The sequence below is a fragment of the Eretmochelys imbricata genome, chromosome 13 (genome assembly GCF_965152235.1).
Source record: "Eretmochelys imbricata isolate rEreImb1 chromosome 13, rEreImb1.hap1, whole genome shotgun sequence".
NCBI lineage: Eukaryota > Metazoa > Chordata > Testudines > Cheloniidae > Eretmochelys > Eretmochelys imbricata.
This window is the reverse complement of record NC_135584.1, coordinates 28,055,116-28,077,934: the sequence shown is the minus strand read 5'-3', so window position 1 is coordinate 28,077,934 and position 22,819 is coordinate 28,055,116. Positions and strand designations below refer to the sequence as shown.

Below are 22,819 nucleotides of genomic sequence, written 5' to 3'. Positions count from 1 at the left end.
GTGTTGCTCAGGGGGGTGGATTTTTCACCCCCCCGGGCAACGTAGTTATACTGACCTAATTTCCTAGAGTAGACCAGGCCTTAGGGCTGGCTTATACTGGGAACTTACATCAGCATAGCTCAAGGATGGATGAAAAATCCATAGCCGAGAGATGTAGCTATGCCATCCTAACTCTCCCTACAGACAGTGCTAGGCTGATGGAAGAATTCTTCTGTCAGCCTAGCTACTGCCTCTTGGGGAGGTGGATTACCTGTGCCAATGGGAGAACCCCTCCCATTGGCGTGGGTTGTGTCTACACTGAAGTGCAGCAGCTGTGCCACTGTAGTGTTTCAAATGTAGACAAGCCCTAAAACAATATCCACTATCTCTACCCTATCAGCTGGACAGCCTGCCATAGCAAAACAGAATATCACCTAATCAAAGCTTCAGGATCAGGTTGGTAACAGCCTTTGGTGTTTTAACCTGAGAAGGGAAAGAAGGCCCCGGAATGCTATGTGCAATTTCACAGGGAGATCACATTGAAATAGGACTGGAAACAACCCAAAATGTAAAAATCCTTTATCTTGAACCCACTTTATGAAGTGGCACTGTTACAGTAGCAAACAAGTCTGGGTCTTATCCTTAGAGGTGCTATGCACCCACACCTCTTTGCCTTCCTTCCTTCTGAGATCAGGGCTTTAGTTTACTAGTAAGCATCACTTTTTTAAGTCAATTAGCGTCCTGCTAACAGCTGCAGTTGCTGAGATAGTTGGCATCTAAACAGCACTTCTCCACTGTAGATCTCAAGTTGAAATAGGCACCAAGATCGCTCTCTTACTTCTGGAGAAAATGAGTCACATGCTCAAGATCACACCGCAGGTCAGTGGCAGGAACAGAATAAAAGTCTCCTGTCTGGTGCCTTACCTACTGGACCATGCTACCTCCATACGTCTGCCGTTGCCAAGGGGAAATATTTGTGCGGGGACCGGGTATAGCACTCCAGGAAGGGACCAAGACTGAGAGACCCACTCCTCCCTCTATGTGCTTCTGTGGCAATTTTAGGTGAATGGATCACTCCACGGGCAGGGCTGACTTAGGCCACAGCTGATCTCTGGCAATTGCTCCTGGCTGCAGCCTACTGAAGACCAGGCCTGGCCATCTTCAAGATGCAGTACAAGACTGATTGAAAGCAGGTCTTTCAAAGCTCCTCTTTGTTACTATTTCCAAAGCTAAGATCTACTGGACAGTTACACTTCCAAGTCTGTACTGATCATATGTAGCCCAGGAGAGCTCACCTCCTTCCCTAATATTAGGCAGAGATGAATCACAGCAGCAGTTGGGCATGTTGCTGCCAGCATTCACAGCTGCTAAAACGTGAGAAGGTTCATGCTACCAAAGATACAGGTAAATTTTAACCCCAGCTCATCTCTGCAGCCAATGTCCTCCCCCACCCAGCCAACAATACCATTGTTATGAGTCAGGGAGGCTAACCTCTCTGACCATGTTGTCTAACTGGCACTGACTACAGGACTGGGTAATGTGCAACACAAATGGCTCCAGGATTACACTTTTTTCACACAGTATCTCTTTACATGGCATTAAGGATACTCAGTAATTAGACTTCAATCACTGAACACAAGAATTTAAAACAGATGGACAATCATTTATTTATTAAAGAGTGCAAAACATTATACTATCCAAAGATGCATTATACAGAAACCGTGCTCAAAAGAGGCAAACGGGATATCTGCATAGGACTGACACATTGTCCATAGGATGGAAAAGATGTTTTATGGCTGTTGAGGCAGATACGTCCACTAGCTGCCATCTCTTTCTTTACCGCAATGTTGTTGTTTTACAAGCAAGCAAGACTTCCCCCTTACCACTCTAACCAGTATAATTACAATAAATCGCCTGAGATGATGTGTTTAATGCATTCTATATTACCAAAAAATTAGCTAGGGTTTCAATATGAGACAGTTTCCCATGCAGTAATTGTAAATAAAAATACACACAGCTAGACTGAAAAGCACAGAAACAATTCTCTAGTTATAGCATCTGTTGCACTTAGAGACCCCCCTTTGCCCATGTTACAAGTCAGCCATACAAATGTAGAAAATTGACAGCAAAAGGCCCTCAAGCTACAGAACACTCATTTTAATTATAAAACCCACATAATTGTGCGTACTGAAAATTCACAGCAAGTTCTGCTTTCTCCTGCTGGCTGTATTTCAAAGTCAATATTAGAAATAGCACAGACTCCACTGACATCAAGGTCAGCTTGACCCCAGAAAAGAGTTTTTCAGATGGCAAATAATATCAATCAGTAAACTGTTTCCTAAGAGACCACATTTGTATTGAGTCAGTACAAATGGGTTTGGAGAACAGACATTTCTTCTAATAGGAGGGAATTTCCACTAAGGGAGCTGACAGTATGTGGGCTTAAGTCCACAAACAATGGGCCAAATCCTCAGGACTGAGGGGGCTTCTTTGCCTGCACTGCCAGCATAAGCCTCCCATGAGGGTGGCTTACTTGGCCCAGAAGGATCACTTGAGCGTAGGGATGATTCTGAGGCAGTGTAGTGTTGATGGAGGGCTGTGGCCGGAGAAAAGGGAATATGGCTGATGATTCTGGGCTCGGTTTTTGGTCTCTTGTGGACACTGCAACAAGGCTCAAGTTTGTTAGAGCAGTTTGAGGTCTGCTCTAAACACAGAGGGCTAGGGGATAGAAAGTCATACAGCACTACGATCAGGCCTCCTTTCCACACCAACCTCTGACCTGTGCGCTTTGGCCATTTCAGTAGATCCGGCCTCCATGTATATATTTAGTATTTGGATAGATATGCTGGTTAGTAGATCAACATGCTATGCACACAGCATGTTATAACAATTGCAATGTTTGTAAGCACTTCTCAGAATTCTCTCCTGCCTCTAAAGTGGCAAGCTCTAAAGTGACAACTGACAAGCATAGATCTTCCCCTTCAGAAAGGCCCTTCTGCCCTAGGTACTGTACTATCCAAGAACCAGATAAGTTGTCAGGGTATCAATATATCCTGAATCCATTTAGATTGCTCCCCTACTTGCATATACAACCCCTGAAGACATTCCTCTGCAATATTAAGGCCATGTCTACACTATGGGGCTATATTGGTACAACCCCAGGACTGTAATTATTCCGGTATAACCTCGTAGTGTAGACACAGCCTAAACTAATGTGGAAGGGTTTTTTCCCCCCATCGGTGTAGGAACACTACCTCCCTCCGCAACAGTAACTAGGTCGATGGAAGCATTCTTCACAGAAAGCTTGGTCTGTGAAAACATTGTTAAATCATGTAATGTTAGGATATTTGGCTTTCCTGAGCATTTAAATGGTTCAGATGTTTAGTTTCCTTCACGGTTTGAATCAAGTTGGGGAAGAAGATTTGAGCCAACTTTGAAAAGTGGGCAAGTATCGTATTTAAAGTGTTCTCTAGCTTCTGTCTCTTTGTTCTGCCCACTGATATCCCAGAGGTACACCGACCTGCTACTGCACAGCTTTGTTTACAAGGGAGTCCTGGCAAGCCAAGGTCTCATCCTACATTGTGCTGAACCTTCCCTGACATTGGGGCGAGTGAGGCGGTGTTAAGTTCCTCTCAGAATTTTTCCCCCTGGTTAGAAGCAACAATCCAACTTTGGGTTGTGATAAACGTGAATTGTGTTCATGTCTGTTTTGATTTACAGAGATCAGGACTGGAAAAACAGTGTCTCCCTTTCTCATTCTTGGGGGCTGGCTGTTTTGCAGATGGTTTCACAACTATCTCCTTATTTCTGTTTGGTTTTAATGCTAATAAAAGAAACAGAAGACTGAATTCCCCAGACAATACAGTGGGGGGTGGGGAGAGATGAATGTAACGTATGTATTCAGAAGTCTGCAACAGACAGAAATTACTTCTAGTTCACTTCCCTATTACACACTGGTATTGTTCTGTCACTTCAGGGGCATAAGGGCTTCATCGCCATCTATCTGGCTTTAGTAAGAGTGATGTGTGCTGGTACCAATGAAGAATTGTTCCAATTACTTCCCTGGAAAAGGGAGTAACTTGCAGCCTAACGTCCTACCCACACAGAGCAGGAAAACAACCATCTTTAAAAAGCACAGCTAATGGCCCCTGATATGTAGAACTTGCTACTGTGGTGAAATTCCAGTTTGGCTTCTGCTGGCAGCAGCTGGCTCTGTGAATCAGAGCTGCAGATGGTTTGAGACTCATATTGATTTACCATGAAAGTGAAGCTAGCAATCGATTCCTAGAGAGAAGGGATTTTTGCAGGTACTGCTGAGATGATGCTAGAACTCTAGCTGACAGAAGTTTGGTTATACAGTCATGAAAGAGATGGAGATGATAATGCCAGAGCATAAAAATCACCAGGTGAACAGCAATAAGCAGTTCTCTGAACAGCCGAACACGCAATTACAAGTGTTTGGCAGGTAACTATAGAGCTTCAGATCTGATAATTATCACCAACAGAAATTTTAGTTCATGTTTTTTAGGGGAAATAAGCATGGCTTTTACACTGAGAAGTTAGTGTCTTACACAATCAAGAAGTTATCGACTTCTAATGACACAGCTCACAGAGGTGGCGGTCTTCGTGTCTTGTTCTACAAGTGTATGTAATTAATGAGGCAACCCAATGGTAATTTATAAACCTGAGAATTTTTTTCTGAAGATTTTGGTCAATTATACCATAGCTGTCAGGTCATAGATTTGGAAGAGATTTTCTGAAATCTTGTCAAAAATATCATCACACAATGAGTCAGCAAAAGACGCAATCTTTTTTTCTACACTGAGAACTTTGAACATTATCAAAGACACTTTAATTCCAATTAAAGTGCAGCATTCAAAACATAAGCAATGCAAAGATATCAGCCAACTATGTAGATGAAGACAGTGATTTTAAAGAAGCAAGAATTTGCCTGTAATTTGAGAAATTTAAAAAAAAACCATGAAACTTTGTGATTTTTAATTGAGTGATAGATTTTATATAGAAAAATAACAGAACTAGTTACTAATTCTTGTAAACCAAGAATCATATGAAATACTGATCACTGGTCCAACTCAAGTATTCAGTATATGATCTAGTAGTCTGAACAATTAAAGGAGTGGTCTTAATTAGGTCCAGTGTAAAATATTAACCTTTTGGCTAAGATCCAAAGATAGCTTCAATTTACACAGATATATCCTCCTTCCAGGGGACAGAAGGGAAAAGTAACACCAGGGGCTCAACCTCTTTTTAATCCCTCGCTTGTAAAATCTTCTTACAATGGATTTGGTTAGTTCTCTCTACTGTATGGAATTCATAGTCCAGGCACAGAAATAAAAAGGGGCTGTAATTAAATAGGGGGAATAATTAGTGAAACATCCTGCACTAGATAATCCAAAGGAATGACAAAGACTGAGCATAAATGGTGATTCAAAGCACGAGGTACCATGTCTGTCCCAAAGAAGCCAAGTGCTTTTAAATGCAAACATCCTATTATCTACATGGGGGCAAAATGCACAGAAAACTCACTGAAGAAACACAGCTTGTTTAGTCTGGATTTCCAACGCTTCACAGAAATCAGGACCTTCTGACATGACACAGCAGATGACAGATAAATATATCAGCTCAGAAAAGACCCAACATATAGAGAGGTATGGCTGGAAATCACTGCATTCCTTCCACTGCTAACACAGTGGTTGTGAGAGGCATTTCTAGCACGTGAGCATTCCATTAGTCCCCTACTGCATATTTTGTTTCAGTATCATATAAACTATAGTCACAGTTTACTTTCGAGCCGTCAAGGTTTAAAATCAGTGCATTCTTTAAAAGAATTAACTATTACAATGTGGGGAACATAATGTCTTTTGTAGAAAAGAATTTTTGAAATCAAATTAATCCAGGAACATTTTGCTCTTGTTGTGGCACTGGGACAGGTTTCTGTGGAGTCCCGGTGTGGCCAATAGAGAGCCAAGAAAAGATCATTAGGTTATTCACAACATTTTGGCCAAGACACAAGAGGGAAATTTGTTGGACAGATCCTAATAATAAAAAGTGCGTTAATCAAGGGCAGCAGAAAATCCTTTCCCCATTGTTGCTGGAATGTGCCATTATTCAAAGATCGCTGGGGATTAGCAAATTACTTTTGAGCGTTGCTTTTGTTATAAATAAGGAAGTCAGAAATGTCGTGCCATACGTTACTGTCGTCATACAGGTAAGTCATGGAAGATTGCAGAGAGGGTTGGAGAGTGTGCCGATGATATTCAAAGAGCCACAGAACAATCCCCCAAGTCACAGCAGCAAAGATCGGGAAAGGGTCCTGCTTGGGTTCTGGGATATAACCCTTCTCCACTGCCAGTCGGGACAAGCCAAACAGAATACGAGACAGCAGGTACATGTTTATCTACATAAAGAGAAAACGCAAGGAATATTAGCCTAGTAACATGGCTAGCAAATCTGACCAAATCAAGCAACTTGGAAATTAAAGACATAGAAAAAGTTAATATCTGACCATAGTTTACTATATAATTGCTTTCAACATTGTAGTGTGTGTTTGTATCCTCCTAACATGATTACTGTCCTGCTTTGTTCATTGGCACTCTAGTTCTGCTGAGCAATAGGTTTCATCTGGTACCACATGGTATCACTTGGAAGATCAGTTGTATTAGCAGTAGATGCTGCGTTGCCAATACACTTCACAAGGTGGAGTGAAATCAACTTTCCAAGAGCTCAGTCAATTGGCTCTGCATCTTCATTTTAAAATCCAATTTAGATAAACTGCATGGGCACACTTATATCAGTTTCATATCATTTATATTGGTATAACCTGAAACTGTACATTTTACTACGTCAGTTAAACAAATATAAGCCAGGTTTAAATCAAATTAAGTGTGTCCAAAGAGAGTTCTGTGGCAGTTCAACTATATCAGTTTCAAATCACAACTTCAGTTAAACCAGTGCAAGTCTATGCGTGGAACAGGCCGGCGTGGCTTTCCCAAGGCTATCCCGCGAGTCAGTGGCAGAACTGGAAATACAAGGCAGGTCACAAGGCTCCCAATGCTATGTGCACTACCCACTGATGCAAACTATTTTCCTCGAGGCTTTGACAGTAAACAAGCTAAATATGAAAGGTGGCCATATCACATTAGAGCATCACTTACAGCATCAGTCCTTTTTTGTTTTTTAAATCCTAGTCAAACCAGCTGGTACACAACATGTTTTTTGGGCAAGGTCAGAAAGATAAAACTCCACAAATACATTTGTTTACCTGGCTGTTGATATGATTGTTTTCACCAAACACTAACCAGCCTCCAACACAGGCTGCTACGAAGGAGTGCAACTGAAAGTTCTTTCCCTGTAGTCGGGATTGCAGCGCCATCAGCCCCTTGTAAGTGAACACAAAATACGCCAGGTTTCGGGAATGAGTATAAGTGGCCTGAGCAATCGCTTTCAGTTTCTCTCTTAAACTGAGCAAAGGAACAAACAAACGTTAGTAAAGCAATGTGGCCATCACACTGTTCACTCTGCTGGTACCTTGTCTACTTAGACTAAGGTTTTTGGGTCAAGAACATTCTACCTCTGTGCGTACAGCACCTGGCACAATGGGGCCTATTCTTGGTTAGGCCGTAGACACTACTGCAATACTTTTCTTTTCTGAATAGGCTCAACAAAAACAAAGCTGTGAGGATGGCTCATTTCACTGCTAGGTCACTGATCAGAATCCAGTCGAGGTCTGTGTGTACACTGATGATTTATCATCGTTCCAGAAATTGACAGCCAGTCACTGGAGCAGCTGCATCAGCAAAACCGCCCGGGGGCTTTCCTTGTCTACACAATTTGCACTGGTGCAATTTAACCCTGCTTGAAACAAGGTAAGTCCCACTGGGACTAACGGCAGTTCTCCTTGTCTGCCCTAGTTGTACTGGTGGCTGGCCCTCTGGGAAAAATCCCCAATACTGTATAACCAAGGCCTAGCTCAGAGGTGAGATATCAGCTTCCTGAATCTCTGAAACAACAGGCTGCATTCTGCTTATCATCTGCATTTTTAAAAAGTCACATTGTGAGATTTTCCCATTTAGTTAGGAAAACAAGCATTTGATCTGAACAGGTCTGGTGTTTTCAAAGAGTTCACTTTTAAAAAATGGATGACTGTAGCATACTCTCATCCTTACAGAGAATGCCAGAAAGGAAGAGCTAATGTCTGTACCTTCCACTCTTGAAGAGAAAGGTCATCACCAGAGCATGGGGGGCACGGATCTTTGCTCCATAGCTGCAAGAGAAAAATTATTATATGCATACACACAATGTTTTCAGAGGGCTTTTTATTACTGTAAGCCAACTATTGATCTTTTAATCCTTATATTATAGTGGAAATAAATCACAAGTCATTGGTTGATCAGCTTAAGTCAATTTCAATACATGGCCTGATAATTCAATCTATGGGTTGGTAGCTTTATTTTTTATTTATATGGTATTTACAGCCAAATAGCCACAGACTAATAGACTGTAACTTAAAAATAATGAAGGCCATTAAACCTAACACATTCCAAATGGGAATAAAACCAAACAACCTCAGCTGAAGTAAATAAAGAAATGCTAGCTCTGAGCACTTGAAAGGGCATTAGCACCTTTACCAAAAAAATAGGCCATGAATGCATCAATAGAGCCCTGCACAGATACAAAATTTGTATCTGATCTGCAAAAATGATCCACGGATATCTGCAGGGCTTGAGATGTAAACTCTGGATCCACATCCATCAACGATCCGCAAAAATGGTCCACGAATATCTGCAGATATAAAGCGGATATCCGTGGATTTTCAGGGCTCTGTTCATCATTCATAGTGCTAGTTATCTTTATTAAGTGCTCAGAGCTATACAGCTAAGTATTCAGTTTATCCTATTCCAAATGATGCAATTCAAAAGTGGATCAATGGGCCTTCTACACATCCATGTTTTAACCAAAACGTAACTTCATTTCACAATCCTACACAGCTCTCTGCTTGTTGATTTTGGAATACTAAACCTCAAACCTGCAGAGAGAAAACATTCATCAGGCCACAGAATTCATCTCATATTTTTCTTCTCCTCCTATTATTCTCGAGCTCCAAGTTTAAATCTTGGCAGATGATGGAGTTGGGCTTTATGGTCTAAGATTTGAACAATTTTAAATTATTGCAGCAAAAACATGAGTCACGAAATAAACTTCTTTCAGTCCTCTCTGCAGTTTCTTACAGCGTCTAGGATTGCACTATTTTCCCCCTTAATTTGAATTTATTTCCCCCAGATTAAAAAATCCTCCAAAGTGTCTGCGTATGGGGTGTGGACAAAGATTTTAAACTCTGCAGCCTAAAATTAACTACCTGAACATGTAGCCTGATTTTCAGAAACGATGATCACCCAGAGCGCCTTCTGAAACCAATGGGAGCTATGAGGGCTCAACACCTCAGAAACTCAGGTGCTTTAACATGGTTTTAATTGCCTAACTTTAGGCATTCATGTTTGAAAACATTGTTTTTTATTTAGATAGACTTAAAACAGGGAAAGTATCAGTAACTTAAAGGGAGAAAATTAAAAACAGTATGTTAGTATATGTTTAAATCTCCCCCACACCCACCTCCTCTTCACTGCTTTAATAACTAGCTTGCCATACTCTGACAAGTTTGGACTGAATCTCTGGCTACCTGACCATGACTCCCCCACCCACTCAGTTACTACAGACAAGTGGGAGCTGGCAACTAGGGCTTGCCTACATGGCCCGGCAAAACACACCAGGGTGGTGTGATTTGTAAAGTGCACCAACAGGTCATTAAAGCAACCGAAGTACTTTTTAAGAGTGCACCAGCAGGGTCACACAGGGCCCTTAGAGCACAACACATTAGTGCACTTCACAAATCACAGCCTTTGGGTGCATTTTGCCAGCACCATGCCAACAAGACCAAAGTATATGTTTTCTTCCCTAAATAAAGATAAAAGGCCTAATTCTGCTTCCACTGAAGTCAACAGAAGCAGGTACGACCCTGCTTTTAGAAATTAAGCCCTTCTTTGGAGTATTTTTTAAACATCTGTACAATTTTTGGTCTTTATTCACAGCTCAAGTGAATGCAACTAGAACGCCGCTGAAAGGTATCAGCTAAGAAACAAAAACAGATTATAAATGCTTTTCCAAGGGGCAAAAAGAATTGCCCTACTGTATTGTATTGCCCTACTGTTAGTCTGTATTCGCAAAAAGAAAAAGGAGTACTTGTGGCACCTTAGAGAGCTTATGCTCAAATAAATGTGTTAGTCTCTAAGGTGCCACAAGTTCTCCTTTTCTTTTAACATATCAGAATACAGTTCTTAAAATTATCCAAAAAATGTGTGGGTGGGTCTGTCATAACCTGGGAGCAGCAATTTTGATAGGACTGTGCTTAAAGTGCACCCCACAAGGACAGCTTGACTTTATTTTATTTTTTGCTAGGCCTGTGACCCTTTATAATCCACCTTTCTTGAAGCACTGCTGGAATAAGCTGTACAGAGCTCCTCAAATTAAGTTACAGAAGCTGCTCCCTGAAATGCATGCTTCCTCCGAGGGAGGTCGCCTGTACCGCAGCGGACTCTGGTGGGGCAAGGGACAATCCTAGGGAACCCTGGGTATGGGCCTGGGGAGAAAACCCCCTCCCACCTCACAAGTACAGCGTGTGCGCGGGCACGCACACACGTGCGTGGCCTGAGAAGACAGTCGAGGAGGGCCTGGAGGAGAGGCCTCCTCCCCACCAGGCACAGCTGGGCACGGGTTAGCAAAGCCTGGAGAGGAGAGCCCCCCACAGGCACAGCCCAGGGGGGAGGGCCTGGAGAAAAGAAGGACCCCCCACAGCATGGGGGGGGGGGAAGGGAAGAGACTGGAGGAGAGAGCCCCCCCGCCCCACAGGCACAGTCCAGGGGAGGGGAGCAGGGCCTGGAGGGGAGAGTCCGTCCCCCCCACTCACACACAGGCGCAGCCCGGGGGACGGGAGCAGGGCCTGGAGGGGAGAGGAGTCGTGCCCCCCCCCACACAGACACACACACAGGCGCAGCCCGGGGGAGGGGAGCAGGGCCTGGAGGGGAGAGGAGTCGAGTCGTCCCCCCCCCCCCCCCCACACACACACACAGGCGCAGCCCGGGGGAGGGGAGCAGGGCCTGGAGGGGAGAGGAGTGGTCCCCCACACACACACACACACACAGGCGCAGCCCGGGGGAGGGGAGCAGGGCCTGGAGGGGAGAGGAGTCGTGCCCCCCCACACACAGACACACACACAGGCACAGCCCGGGGGAGGGGAGCAGGGCCTGGAGGAGAGAGTCATTCCCCCCCCACACACACACACAGGCACAGCCCGGGGGAGGGGAGCAGGGCCTGGAGGAGAGAGTCATCCCCCCCCCCCACACACACACACAGGCACAGCCCGGGGGAGGGGAGCAGGGCCTGGAGGGGAGAGTCATCCCCCCCCCCCCCCCCCACACACACACAGGCACAGCCCGGGGGAGGGGAGCAGGGCCTGGAGGGGAGAGTCATCCCCCCCCCCCCCACACACACACAGGCACAGCCCGGGGGAGGGGAGCAGGGCCTGGAGGGGAGAGTCATCCCCCCCCCCACACACACACACAGGCACAGCCCGGGGGAGGGGAGCAGGGCCTGGAGGAGAGAGTCATTCCCCCCCCCACACACACACAGGCACAGCCCGGGGGAGGGGAGCAGGGCCTGGAGGAGAGAGTCATTCCCCCCCCCCACACACACACACAGGCACAGCCCGAGGGAGGGGAGCAGGGCCTGGAGGGGAGAGTCATCCCCCCCCACACACACACACAGGCACAGCCCGGGGGAGGGGAGCAGGGCCTGGAGGAGAGAGTCATTCCCCCCCCCCCCCACACACACACAGGCACAGGCCGGGGGAGGGGAGCAGGGCCTGGAGGAGAGAGTCATTCCCCCCCCCACACACACACAGGCACAGCCCGGGGGAGGGGAGCAGGGCCTGGAGGAGAGAGTCATTCCCCCCCCCCCCCCACACACACACAGGCACAGCCCGAGGGAGGGGAGCAGGGCCTGGAGGGGAGAGTCATCCCCCCCCACACACACACACAGGCACAGGCCGGGGGAGGGGAGCAGGGCCTGGAGGGGAGAGTCATCCCCCCCCCCCCACACACACACAGGCGCAGCCCGAGGGAGGGGAGCAGGGCCTGGAGGGGAGAGTCCCCCCCACACACACACACACAGGCACAGCCCGGGGGAGGGGAGCAGGGCCTGGAGGAGAGAGTCATCCCCCCCCCCCCCACACACACACACAGGCACAGCCCGGGGGAGGGGAGCAGGGCCTGGAGGAGAGAGTCATCCCCCCCCCCCACACACACACACAGGCACAGGCCGGGGGAGGGGAGCAGGGCCTGGAGGAGAGAGTCATCCCCCCCCCACACACACACACACAGGCGCAGCCCGGGGGAGGGGAGCAGGGCCTGGAGGAGAGAGTCATCCCCCCCCCCCACACACACAGGCGCAGCCCGGGGGAGGGGAGCAGGGCCTGGAGGAGAGAGTCATCCCCCCCCCACACACACACACAGGCACAGCCCGGGGGAGGGGAGCAGGGCCTGGAGGAGAGAGTCAAATCCCCCCCCCCCACACACACACAGGCACAGCCCGAGGGAGGGGAGCAGGGCCTGGAGGGGAGAGTCCCCCACACACATACAGGCACAGCCGGGGGAGGGGAGCTGGGCCCCGGACCATGGGACGGCACTAGGTACAAGGGTGACCCCGCTTACACCGCTCCGTTCCGGAAGCCCTTGAGCACGGCCAGCGCCGCGCGGTATCTGCGCCGCTGCAGCAGGGAGTTGACGGTGTAAAGCAGGGTCTTGAGCATCGCCTGGGCCCCCATGGCCGCGACGCTCCGACCGGGGAAGGGAAGGGGGGGGACCGCTTCGGCAGCGCACAGAGCCAACGGGAACGCTGCTAAAGAGGTCCGGGCGGGCAGCAGGCACCACGAAGATGAGGTTCCGCATCTGCGCGGAGCGAGCTCAGCCCATCACACTCGTATGAGCTCCCTCAACCACCCATCAAACCTCTGACAAATGGAAGACGCTGCCCTGCCCCTTTAAGGAGGGGATATCGAAAGTGATCTTGCTATTGGGGAAAGGTCCCAATACTGCAGCCAATCACAAACTTTCCCCTCCTCCAGGTCTGTTGCAATTGGCCAGAACAGAAGCGACTCTCTTCCAATGAGGGTTGGCCCTCTGGCTGGCCGGTTGGGGGGTGGCTCTTTCGCTGCCTTGTGGGGCTGGAGGTGGGGGCTTGGAGCGCCATGCCTGGACCCTAAGGCGTGTTACAGCCACTGCGGGTCCCCGGCCCATCCCACCAGCACCCCAGGTGGGGCCACAGGCATGGCTGGGGAGGTTCGGGCTGCGGCGCCCGGGCTTGTGCCCTGCGTCTGACGGGCCACCTACCGGTTGCCCAGGGGACGGCACAGAAACCCTGTGCTGGGCACGAAGGGAAGTCTCTTCCTAACCTCTGCCACTTAGTGATGGGTTTAGTTTAGCAGCCTTCTAAAAGAAAAGTATTCTCTCCACTATAACCACTGATGGTCTCATTACCTCTGGTCTTTTTTTGAATTCTGTGAAACACATTCGCTCAGTGTTGCCCAGTGACAGTGAGTTCCACAGGTTAATTGTGTATTGTGTGACACTCCCCTGGCCGACATCCTGAGAGCGAAGGGCTAGGTGGTGCAGATGGATGCCCTGATTGTCAGAGCCCTTGGCGCCTGGGACCCCTGCAACGAGCATGTGCTGCAGACCTGCAGGATTGGTCGACGCTATGCCCTGCTCATGTGGCGCCTCATGGTCTCTGACACCATATGATGGCCCAGGGACATCTACACCGCACACATCACCAGCCACCGACAGTACCAGGAGATGTGAGCCAGAGCGATGTCATGCATCGACTATGAGAAAGGGACTGAGAGACTTTGTTCGTTGGACCATATGAACTGGAACCGTAAACTCACTAAACATTAAATCTCACCAAATGAGGGTCAATCCAGTCTCACCATCGTATCCCCTTATTATACTCCACACCTGAACATAGCCATTATATGAACAACATACCCTCATATCTCAATGTCTGTACTTTGACCCTTTAAGCTTTTACCCCCAATCAGGGATATTGCAGATTATGTATTCCTTATGCCATCCAATCTTAAACTGAATTTCGCACCCCTTCATAATCTGTACTTTATTCCCTGATAACCAGACACTTCTACACTTGGTGCTTTGTTTGACATCCCTCCACTAAGGGCCAAATGCTGGTTCTATTGAGGCTGCTGGGACTTTTACCAGTGACTTCAACAGGACCAGCACTTGACTCTAAATGGTCAAGCTGTAGCCTGAAGGGTCCTTCCTGGTGGCCAGCACACTGAAATATTTTGAGAAAGAAACAGTGGGGGACAGGTGGTGGGAGGGAAGCTGGGTTTTTCACAAAGTGGTCTGCAAAATGAAGCAGTTTGAGATCTCCTATATCATTCACAGACAAAAAACTATGTTAAAATAGAATCAAGGTTGAGAATGTATCTATTAGTTAAGGGTAAATAACATTGCAGAGATGCTGTAATTATCCCAAAACCAAGCATTATAAATCTTAGCATTATTCACAATTAAGGTTAAACTTAAAAGAAACCCAAACATACTAAGATAAGAAATGCACAGTTAAGACACCCAAACAACCTTAGCTCTGCCCTGTAGTGATATGATGCAGTAACCACAATTATGATTAATGCTCTTTGGTGGTTGTAGTTCCCTTTGCGCTATCACTAGAGGGCAAGTAGTTATTATTTCAAGTAGTTATTATTTCAAGCACTGACACCCAAGCTAGTTTGCAGCCATAGAAGCTGAGTCTTAATCTACCAATGAGAACTTTTGATACACATGTCCAGTCTAACTGGACTGAGTCATTACAACCAATAGACTTGTTGAATGTCAATTGCCTGTAGAGGAGGAGAGGTTGAACTATATAGGCTATCACAGTGACTTCAATTAAAAATTACCTGAGTTATTGTCTTGAGCTTGTCTGTAGCCAATACAATTATAGTAATTAGATACAATTGCTAATCACTTAGGATGGGATCTCTAGAATGGGGCTGCAGTGTGCATGCTCAGAGGCTGAAACATCTGTATCTAGGGATTTTTACTGCAAAAACAGAGGCGCTGAGCAAATTTAAGTACCTACAGGGTTAGAGAGTAATGAATGGGAGTTCTGTGGATTGTAGTGGTGCCTAAAAGCAGGACTCGGGCATTTAAATACATTTGTGGATCTCACCCTTAGCCTATTTATATCCTAATTTCCTCAAATATAGCCCATGCACAAGATCTGTTACGTTTAACCATATGGAACCTTTGAAGTCTGTTATTCCATTTTTAAGATCGTTCAAGACAAAGGGCCTTTTTTAAAAGGTATTTAGGTGCCTAAAGATGCAGATAGGCACCTAGTAGGATTTTCAAAGGTACCTAGGGGTCTAACTCCCATGGATTTTTGGGAGTTCGATCTCTGGGTGTTTTTGAAAAAATCCTACTAAATGCCTATCTGCATTTTTAGGCACCTAAATACCTTTAAAATTCTGACCCAAAGAAAATACTGATGAGATGTTAGATTTCTTAAAGGACCAAGTTTCTAATGAATTATAACTCAAACGAGTTCACAGACTCATATGTACATTCTCAGCAAATTCATTCTTAAAGAGTGCCGTGAGCCTGGGGAGGAGAGATTCTTTGTTTTTACACACACAACAAAGAATGTGAATCCCTTACTTTACTCAGCTTTAACTATGGAGTTGTAACCCGGGCCTCCATAGTTAGAACGGGACACCAGCTATTGGCAAGATGAATAAACCAATTTCAATGCATCAGGTTAGGATTCAGGCCTGCGTTGCTGGCATCGTATACTTTGTCAAGAAATCTTAAACCAACTTTGGGGGATGAGGAAATGGCCACAAGGTTATTTGCACCCCTGTGGGTGTATCTGGCTCCAATTCCTACCAAGGTACCATTCTCAGCATGAACCACTGGGTTTTCATTCTGCCAAGCAACTGTCTTTTACAGGGCTACGATTCTGGAGCCTTTCAGCGCTCTGCTGGGGATGTTCCCTCTTGTAACCACCGCCGCAATGCGGCCCCCGCTCCGCGCTCGGCGGTCTGACTCAATGGGGCTGCAGGGTCCAGGCCGGTCACGTCTCGGGCAGTTCTGTGGCCGTCCTCAGGTGAAATGCCAACGCCTCGCCCTTGCACCTGGCCGGCTCAGCGGCCCTGTCGGCAGTGACTTCCCTCCACGGGGTGTTTACTCGCATACGGATACTCTAGTACCCCCACGAGGGCTTTATTCCCGACAGGCATCCGCCTCCCCGTAAGGCCTTTGCTCCACATCTAGGCACCCCATTCCCATAGGCGCTTCACCCCCCCACAGGGGCACCCCTGTTCCCCCGCAGGGGTTTTACTCCCCATTTCATGCTCCACCGCCCACCCCCAGCAGACCCCGGCGCGAGGCTCCCCCTGGCGGCCGGCCCGGCGCCTCCAATCCCTTCCCACAATGCCCGTTCAGGCGGCTCGGGCCCGGCCGCCGCGGCTCCAAGATGGCGCAGGCGATATTCGAGGCGCTGGAAGGTAGCGGGCTGCAAGGCCGGGTCGGGCGGGGCGCGGGGCCCATACGGCACCTCCCGGGGGCGCCGCAGCGTCAGGCAGGGCCGCGGCTCTTCCGCGCCGGGCGCCTCCCCTCCCTCCGCTGCACAGGGGCTCGGCGGCCGCGGGGCCGCCCCAGGCAGCCCGGCCGCCCGGGGGAGGGTTCCTGGAACAGCCGCGCACAGAGGCAGGAGGCTGCGCCACCCTCCCGCTGCAGCCGCCGGGAGCAGTGTCACCCTCATCCCTGGGGGAGCCGCCCGGAGCAGTGCCCCCCCCCCCCCGTGGGGACCCCCTCGCCATAGACCCGGCCAGCCGGGAGCAGTGCCCCCCCCATCTCCCCCGGGGGAGCCTCCCGGAGCAGTGCCCCCCCATCTCCCCCGGGGGAGCCTCCCGGAGCAGTGCCCCCCCATCTCCCCCGGGGGAGCCTCCCGGAGCAGTGCCCCCCATCTCCCCTGGGGGAGCCTCCCGGAGCAGTGGCCCCCCCACCTCTGTGGGGACCCCCTCGCCATAGACCCGGCCAGCCGGGAGCAGTGCCCCCCCCATCTCCCCCGGGGGAGCCTTGGAGCAGTGCCCCCCCCCCACCTCTGTGGGGACCCCCTTGCCATAGATCCGGCCAGCCGGGAGCAGTGCCCTCCCCATCTCCCCACGGGAGCCGTCCGGAGCAGTGCCCCCCCCCCCCCCATCTCCCCCGGGGGAGCCTCCCGGAGCAGTGCCTCCCCATCTCCCCAGAGGAGCCGTCCAGAGCAGTGTCCCTGCCTCACTCCTGTGGAACTCCTCCATAGATCTGGCCTGCCTGGAGCAGTGCCCCCCCCATCCTAGGGGAACCCCCCCCAAGACCTGGGCCACCTGGGAGAACCCCCCCCCATCTCCTGCAAACCCCCCTAGAGATCTGGCTTTGTACAGTGCCCACACCCTGGGGAACCCCCTCCAGAGACCCAGACTGTGTGGTGCAATGCCCCCAGACCCTCTCAGGAGACCCAGCCTGCCTGGAGCAGTGCTCCCCAGGGAGCCCCCCACCCTGGGAAACCCCCCAAGGAGACCTGGCCCACCTGGGGCAATGCCCCTCTGGGTACCCGCACAGAGACCCAGCCCACCAAGAGCAGTGCCTCCCTGGGAACTCCCGCCCCCCATGTCCCTTCCTGGGAGACTCCAGGGCTAGGAATACCCTTTCCTCTCCTGGGATAGCCCAGCCCCAAGGGCCAGGGAGACCCTTTTCCCTTCTGGGAGACCCAGCCCCCAGGGAGATCCTGCTCCTGTATGTCCTAAGGAGATCCCCCCCCACACCCCGAAGTCCCCCTTCCTGAGCCTGCAGGACCCAGGGGACTCCTCCTGCCCCTCATACTGATTGACCCAGCCCCTTCCTCTGGGGAGTTGCTGTCTCCAATGAGACCTCACCCCACCCTCTCTTCCTAAGAGAACCCCCAGGGCTCAGAGAGCAGGCCTTACCCCCTGGAGATGCACTTCCCCTTTCCCTGTAGGGCTGGTAGCCAATTCCTTTTCAGCGCCTCAGTAATAAATGTGGATCTTTCAATAAGCACTCTGTGACATCGGTTCATTATGTGCTGTAAGTGGCAGTGTGGATCAGGTTGGTAACGGATGGATGCGGTAGTTAATAGATTCAAGGCCAGAAGGACCATTCTGATAATCTAGTCCAGTAGTTCTCAGCCAAGGGTACACGTAGCCCTGGGGGTACACAGCGGTCTTCCGGGGGTACATCAGCTTGTTTAGATATTTGCCTAGTTTTACAACAGGCTACATAAAAAGCACAAGAGCAGTGAGTACAAACTAAAATTTCATACGACTTGTTTTTACTGTTCCATGACCTATACACTGAAATGTAAGTACAGCCCAATATTTGTATTCCAATTTATTTATTTTTTAATTATCTGGTAAACATGAGAAAGTAAGCATTTTTTCTGTAATAGCATGCTGTGACACTTCTGCATGATGTCTGATTTTGTAAGCAAGTAGTTTTTAAAGTGAGGTAAAACTTGGGGTATGCAAGACAAATCAGACTCCTAAAAGGGGTACAGTAGTCTAGAACAGTGGCTTTCAACCTTGGGGCAAAGATGTACCTTCACAGCTGTTAGGAAAGCACTTAGCTCAGTGCTGGCATTACACACAAAATGAATAGTCCTTGAGACTCAACGTGAAACTGGCAAGTCAAAAGAGAAATAGACCAGTCCTGTTTCAATGTCCAAGCCAAGAGAAATCCAAGAGGTAAACAAAAATCATAAATCAGTGGTCTCCCACTGGGCTCAGGATCCAATTCAGTTACTGCATTTATCTGGCCCTAATGACAGATTCAGATTCTGCAGAAAGCAAATTTTCATTAAAGAAAAAATGGGGCTTTTAGTGCTTATGATTGTGAAGAAAATCTTCCAAATCTGACTATCATTTATGCAAAATGGATGCAATGTTGTCTTCCTCAGTCAGCAGATAGCCTGAAACAACTCTGATATGTGAACTGCCCCAACCATCTCAAATGGGTATTAATTCTTAAGATTATTGATTAAATTTTCAGATAATTTAGGCAATTGTGTACCTAATTTGTGAAATTACAGCAATTATATTTGCGTAACTAGTAACTCCATGGGCAAAAGATCAGATTAATGAGGAGCAAAATGGTGGGGGTCCTAAAATTGTCTTGCATCACTTTTCCCACTGAATGATGCTAATTGCAACTTTAACATTATTGTAGTCAATATTCTACTCTTGATCTCTGCTCAAGCCTCCTTCTGTTTTCTCTGGGATCAAGGGTACTATGTGGCTGTAACCCAGAAGATCCGGCCACAGACTATCATTAAAAATTAGGTCTGTCAAGCAATTAAAAAAATTAATCACGCACACTGTTAAACAATAATAGAATACCATTTATTTAAATATATTTAAATATATTTTCAAATACGTTAATTTCAATTACAACACAATACAAAGTGATCAGTTTATATTTTTGTTACAAATATTTGCACTGTAAAAAACAAAAGAAATAATATTTTTCAATTCGCCTAGTACAAGTACGGTAGTGCAATCTCTTGATCATGAAAGTTGAACTTACAAATGTAGAATTATGTACAAAAAAACCTGCACTCAAAAATAAAACAGTGTAAAACTTTAGAATCTGCAGGTCCACTCAGTCCTACTTCTTGTTCAGCCAATCGCTCAGACAAACAAATTTGTTCACATTTGCAGGAGAATAACGTTGCTCTCTTCTGATTGACGTCACCTGAAAGTGAGAACAGGTATTCGCATGGCACTGTTTTAGCCAGTGTTGCAAGATATTTACGTGCCAGATGCGCTAAAGATTCATCTGTCCCTTCATGCTTCAATGCGTCTGTGCTGATGACAGGTTCTGGTTGATAACGATCCAAAGCAGTGCAGACTGATGCATGTTCATTTTCATCATCTGAGTCAGACGCCACCAGCAGAAGGTTGATTCTCTTTTTGGTGGTTCGGGTTCTATAGTTTCCACATCAGAGTGTTGCTCTTTTAAGCTTTCATAGAATCATAGAATCATAGAATATCAGGGTTGGAAGGGACCCCTGAAGGTCATCTAGTCCAACCCCCTGCTCGAAGCAGGACCAATTCCCAGTTAAATCATCCCAGCCAGGGCTTTGTCAAGCCTGACCTTAAAAACTTCCAAGGAAGGAGATTCCACCACCTCCCTAGGCAACGCATTCCAGTGTTTCACCACCCTCTTAGTGAAAAAGTTTTTCCTAATATCCAATCTAAACCTCCCCAACTGCAACTTGAGACCATTACTCCTCGTTCTGTCATCTGCTACCATTGAGAACAGTCTAGAGCCATCCTCTTTGGAACCCCCTTTCAGGTAGTTGAAAGCAGCTATCAAATCCCCCCTCATTCTTCTCTTCTGCAGGCTAAACAATCCCAGCTCCCTCAGCCTCTCCTCATAAGTCATGTGTTCTAGACCCCTAATCATTTTTGTTGCCCTTCGCTGGACTCTCTCCAATTTCTCCACATCCTTCTTGTAGTGTGGGGCCCAAAACTGGACACAGTACTCCAGATGAGGCCTCACCAATGTCGAATAGAGGGGGACGATCACGTCCCTCGATCTGCTCGCTATGCCCCTACTTATACATCCCAAAATGCCATTGGCCTTCTTGGCAACAAGGGCACACTGCTGACTCATATCCAGCTTCTCGTCCACTGTCACCCCTAGGTCCTTTTCCGCAGAACTGCTGCCTAGCCATTCGGTCCCTAGTCTGTAGCGGTGCATTGGATTCCTCCGTCCTAAGTGCAGGACCCTGCACTTATCCTTATTGAACCTCATCAGATTTCTTTTGGCCCAATCCTCCAATTTGTCTAGGTCCTTCTGTATCCTATCCCTCCCCTCCAGCGTATCTACCACTCCTCCCAGTTTAGTATCGTCCGCAAATTTGCTGAGAGTGCAATCCACACCATCCTCCAGATCATTTATGAAGATATTGAACAAACGGCCCCAGGACCGACCCCTGGGGCACTCCACTTGACACCGGCTGCCAACTAGACATGGAGCCATTGATCACTACCCGTTGAGCCCGACAATCTAGCCAGCTTTCTACCCACCTTGTAGTGCATTCATCCAGCCCATACTTCCTTAACTTGCTGACAAGAATACTGTGGGAGACCGTGTCAAAAGCTTTGCTAAAGTCAAGAAACAATACATCCACTGCTTTCCCTTCATCCACAGAACCAGTAATCTCATGATAAAAGGCGATTAGATTAGTCAGGCATGACCTTCCCTTGGTGAATCCATGCTGGCTGTTCCTGATCACTTTCCTCTCATGCAAGTACTTCAAGAAAGCACGCTCCACACCTCATCCCTCTCAGATTTTGGAAGGCACTTCATATTCTTAAACCTTGGGTCGAGTGCTGTAGCTATCTTCAGAAATCTCACATTGGTACCTTTTTTGCATTTTGTCAAATCTGCAATGAAAATGTTCTTAAAATGAACAACATGTGCTGGGTCATCTCCAAGACTGCTATAACATGAAATATATGGCAGAATGCCAGTAAAACACAGAGCAGGAGACATACAATTCTCCCCCAAAGAATTGTCACACATTTAATTAACACATTATTTATTTAATAAGCGTCATCAGCATGGAAGCATGTCCTCTGGAACGGTGGCTGGAGCATGAAGGGGCATACAAATGTTTAGTATATCTGGCATGTAAATAACTAGCAATGCTGGCTACAGAACTGCCATGCGAACACCTGTTCTTGCTTTCAGGTGACATAAATCAGGAGCGGGCAACATTATCTCCTGTAAATGTAAACAAACTTGTTTGTCTTAGCGATTGGCTGAACAAGAAGTAGGACTGAGTGGACTTGTAGGCTCTAAAGTTTTACACTGTTTTGTTTTTGAGTGCAGTTATGTAACAAAAAAAAAAATCTACATTTGTAAGTTGCACTTTCACAATAAAGAGATCGCACTACTGTACTTGCATGAGGTGAATTGAAAAATATTTTTATCATTTTTACAGTGCAAATAGTTGTAATAAAATAATATAAAGTGTGCAATGTACATTTTTATTCTGCCTTGTAGTTGAAATTAATATAATTGAAAATGTAGAAAAATATCCACAAATATTTAATAAATGTCAATTGGTATTCTATTGTTTGACAGTGCGATTAAAACTGTGATTTATTTTTTAAATCACTATTAATTTTTTTGAGTTAATCGTGTGAGTTAACTGCGATTAATCGACAACCCTATTAAAAATGTAATCTGGCCCCCCTCACAGCCTGATCTTGGCATTTCTGGCATGAATATTAAGACAGGAATTAGGTTTTTAAAATTTTTGAGCTTCAGTAATTTAAGGTGTTTTAATTATCAACATAAACTATTAAAATAGAATTCTAGGTGTCCAATTCTCTTCTCGCTATTCCTGCTGCTTGCTTATTTCCACTTGGACATTGCAATAGACTTGTAAGTTTCACACTCTGGTTCTGATGCACTAGCAGGAGTTTGCAGTGTTGCCCTTGCAAATGCTGCAGGGGAATAATTGTAAATGTATGAGTGTATTTTAAAATATTGGTTTCTCGTGAAATAAAACAAAACAAAACTTGCATTCTCCTGCAATATTCAGTTCCCTACAGTATGGAAAAGAACGCATGGTGGGTTTGTAAAGGAGCATGAATTGCATAACAGCTGCTCTCCCC

The 22,819-nt window shown here is 47.3% G+C and overlaps 2 protein-coding genes across 5 annotated transcripts in view; one reads left to right on the top strand and one right to left on the bottom strand.

The window, feature by feature from the left end:
- Positions 1–1,621: 1,621 nt before the first annotated feature.
- PXMP4 (peroxisomal membrane protein 4) lies at positions 1,622–13,044 on the bottom strand. Its single transcript, XM_077831860.1, has 4 exons — positions 12,762–13,044; positions 8,201–8,263; positions 7,262–7,460; positions 1,622–6,397 (listed from the first exon to the last, which is right to left on the bottom strand). The coding sequence occupies exons 1-4, from the start codon at positions 12,872–12,874 to the stop codon at positions 6,134–6,136; spliced, it is 639 nt and encodes a 212-aa protein (XP_077687986.1). The 5' UTR covers positions 12,875–13,044; the 3' UTR covers positions 1,622–6,133.
- Positions 13,045–16,542: 3,498 nt separating this feature from the next.
- Positions 16,543–22,819, top strand: part of ZNF341 (zinc finger protein 341) — a 29,816-nt gene continuing 23,539 nt past the window's right edge. For all 4 annotated transcript variants that reach the window (XR_013347774.1, XR_013347773.1, XM_077832228.1 and 1 more), the window contains exon 1: positions 16,543–16,639. Coding sequence is in view for 2 of the 4 variants with exons in the window: in XM_077832228.1 (XP_077688354.1) it covers positions 16,609–16,639 (31 nt within the window). In the remaining 2 variants the exon portion in view is untranslated. The remainder of the gene's footprint in view (positions 16,640–22,819) is intronic.

Excerpts from the sequence above, each read along its gene's own strand:
- PXMP4 (XM_077831860.1), bottom strand. The coding sequence starts at position 12,874 with ATGGGGGCCCAGGCGATGCTCAAGACCCTGCTTTACACCGTCAACTCC. Across the intron at positions 8,264-12,761 it reads GGCTTCCGGAACGGAGCGGT|CTATGGAGCAAAGATCCGTG; the intron begins GTAAGCGGGGTC and ends TTTCTCTTGCAG. Across the intron at positions 6,398-7,261 it reads ACAATCATATCAACAGCCAG|ATAAACATGTACCTGCTGTC; the intron begins GTAAACAAATGT and ends CTCTTTATGTAG.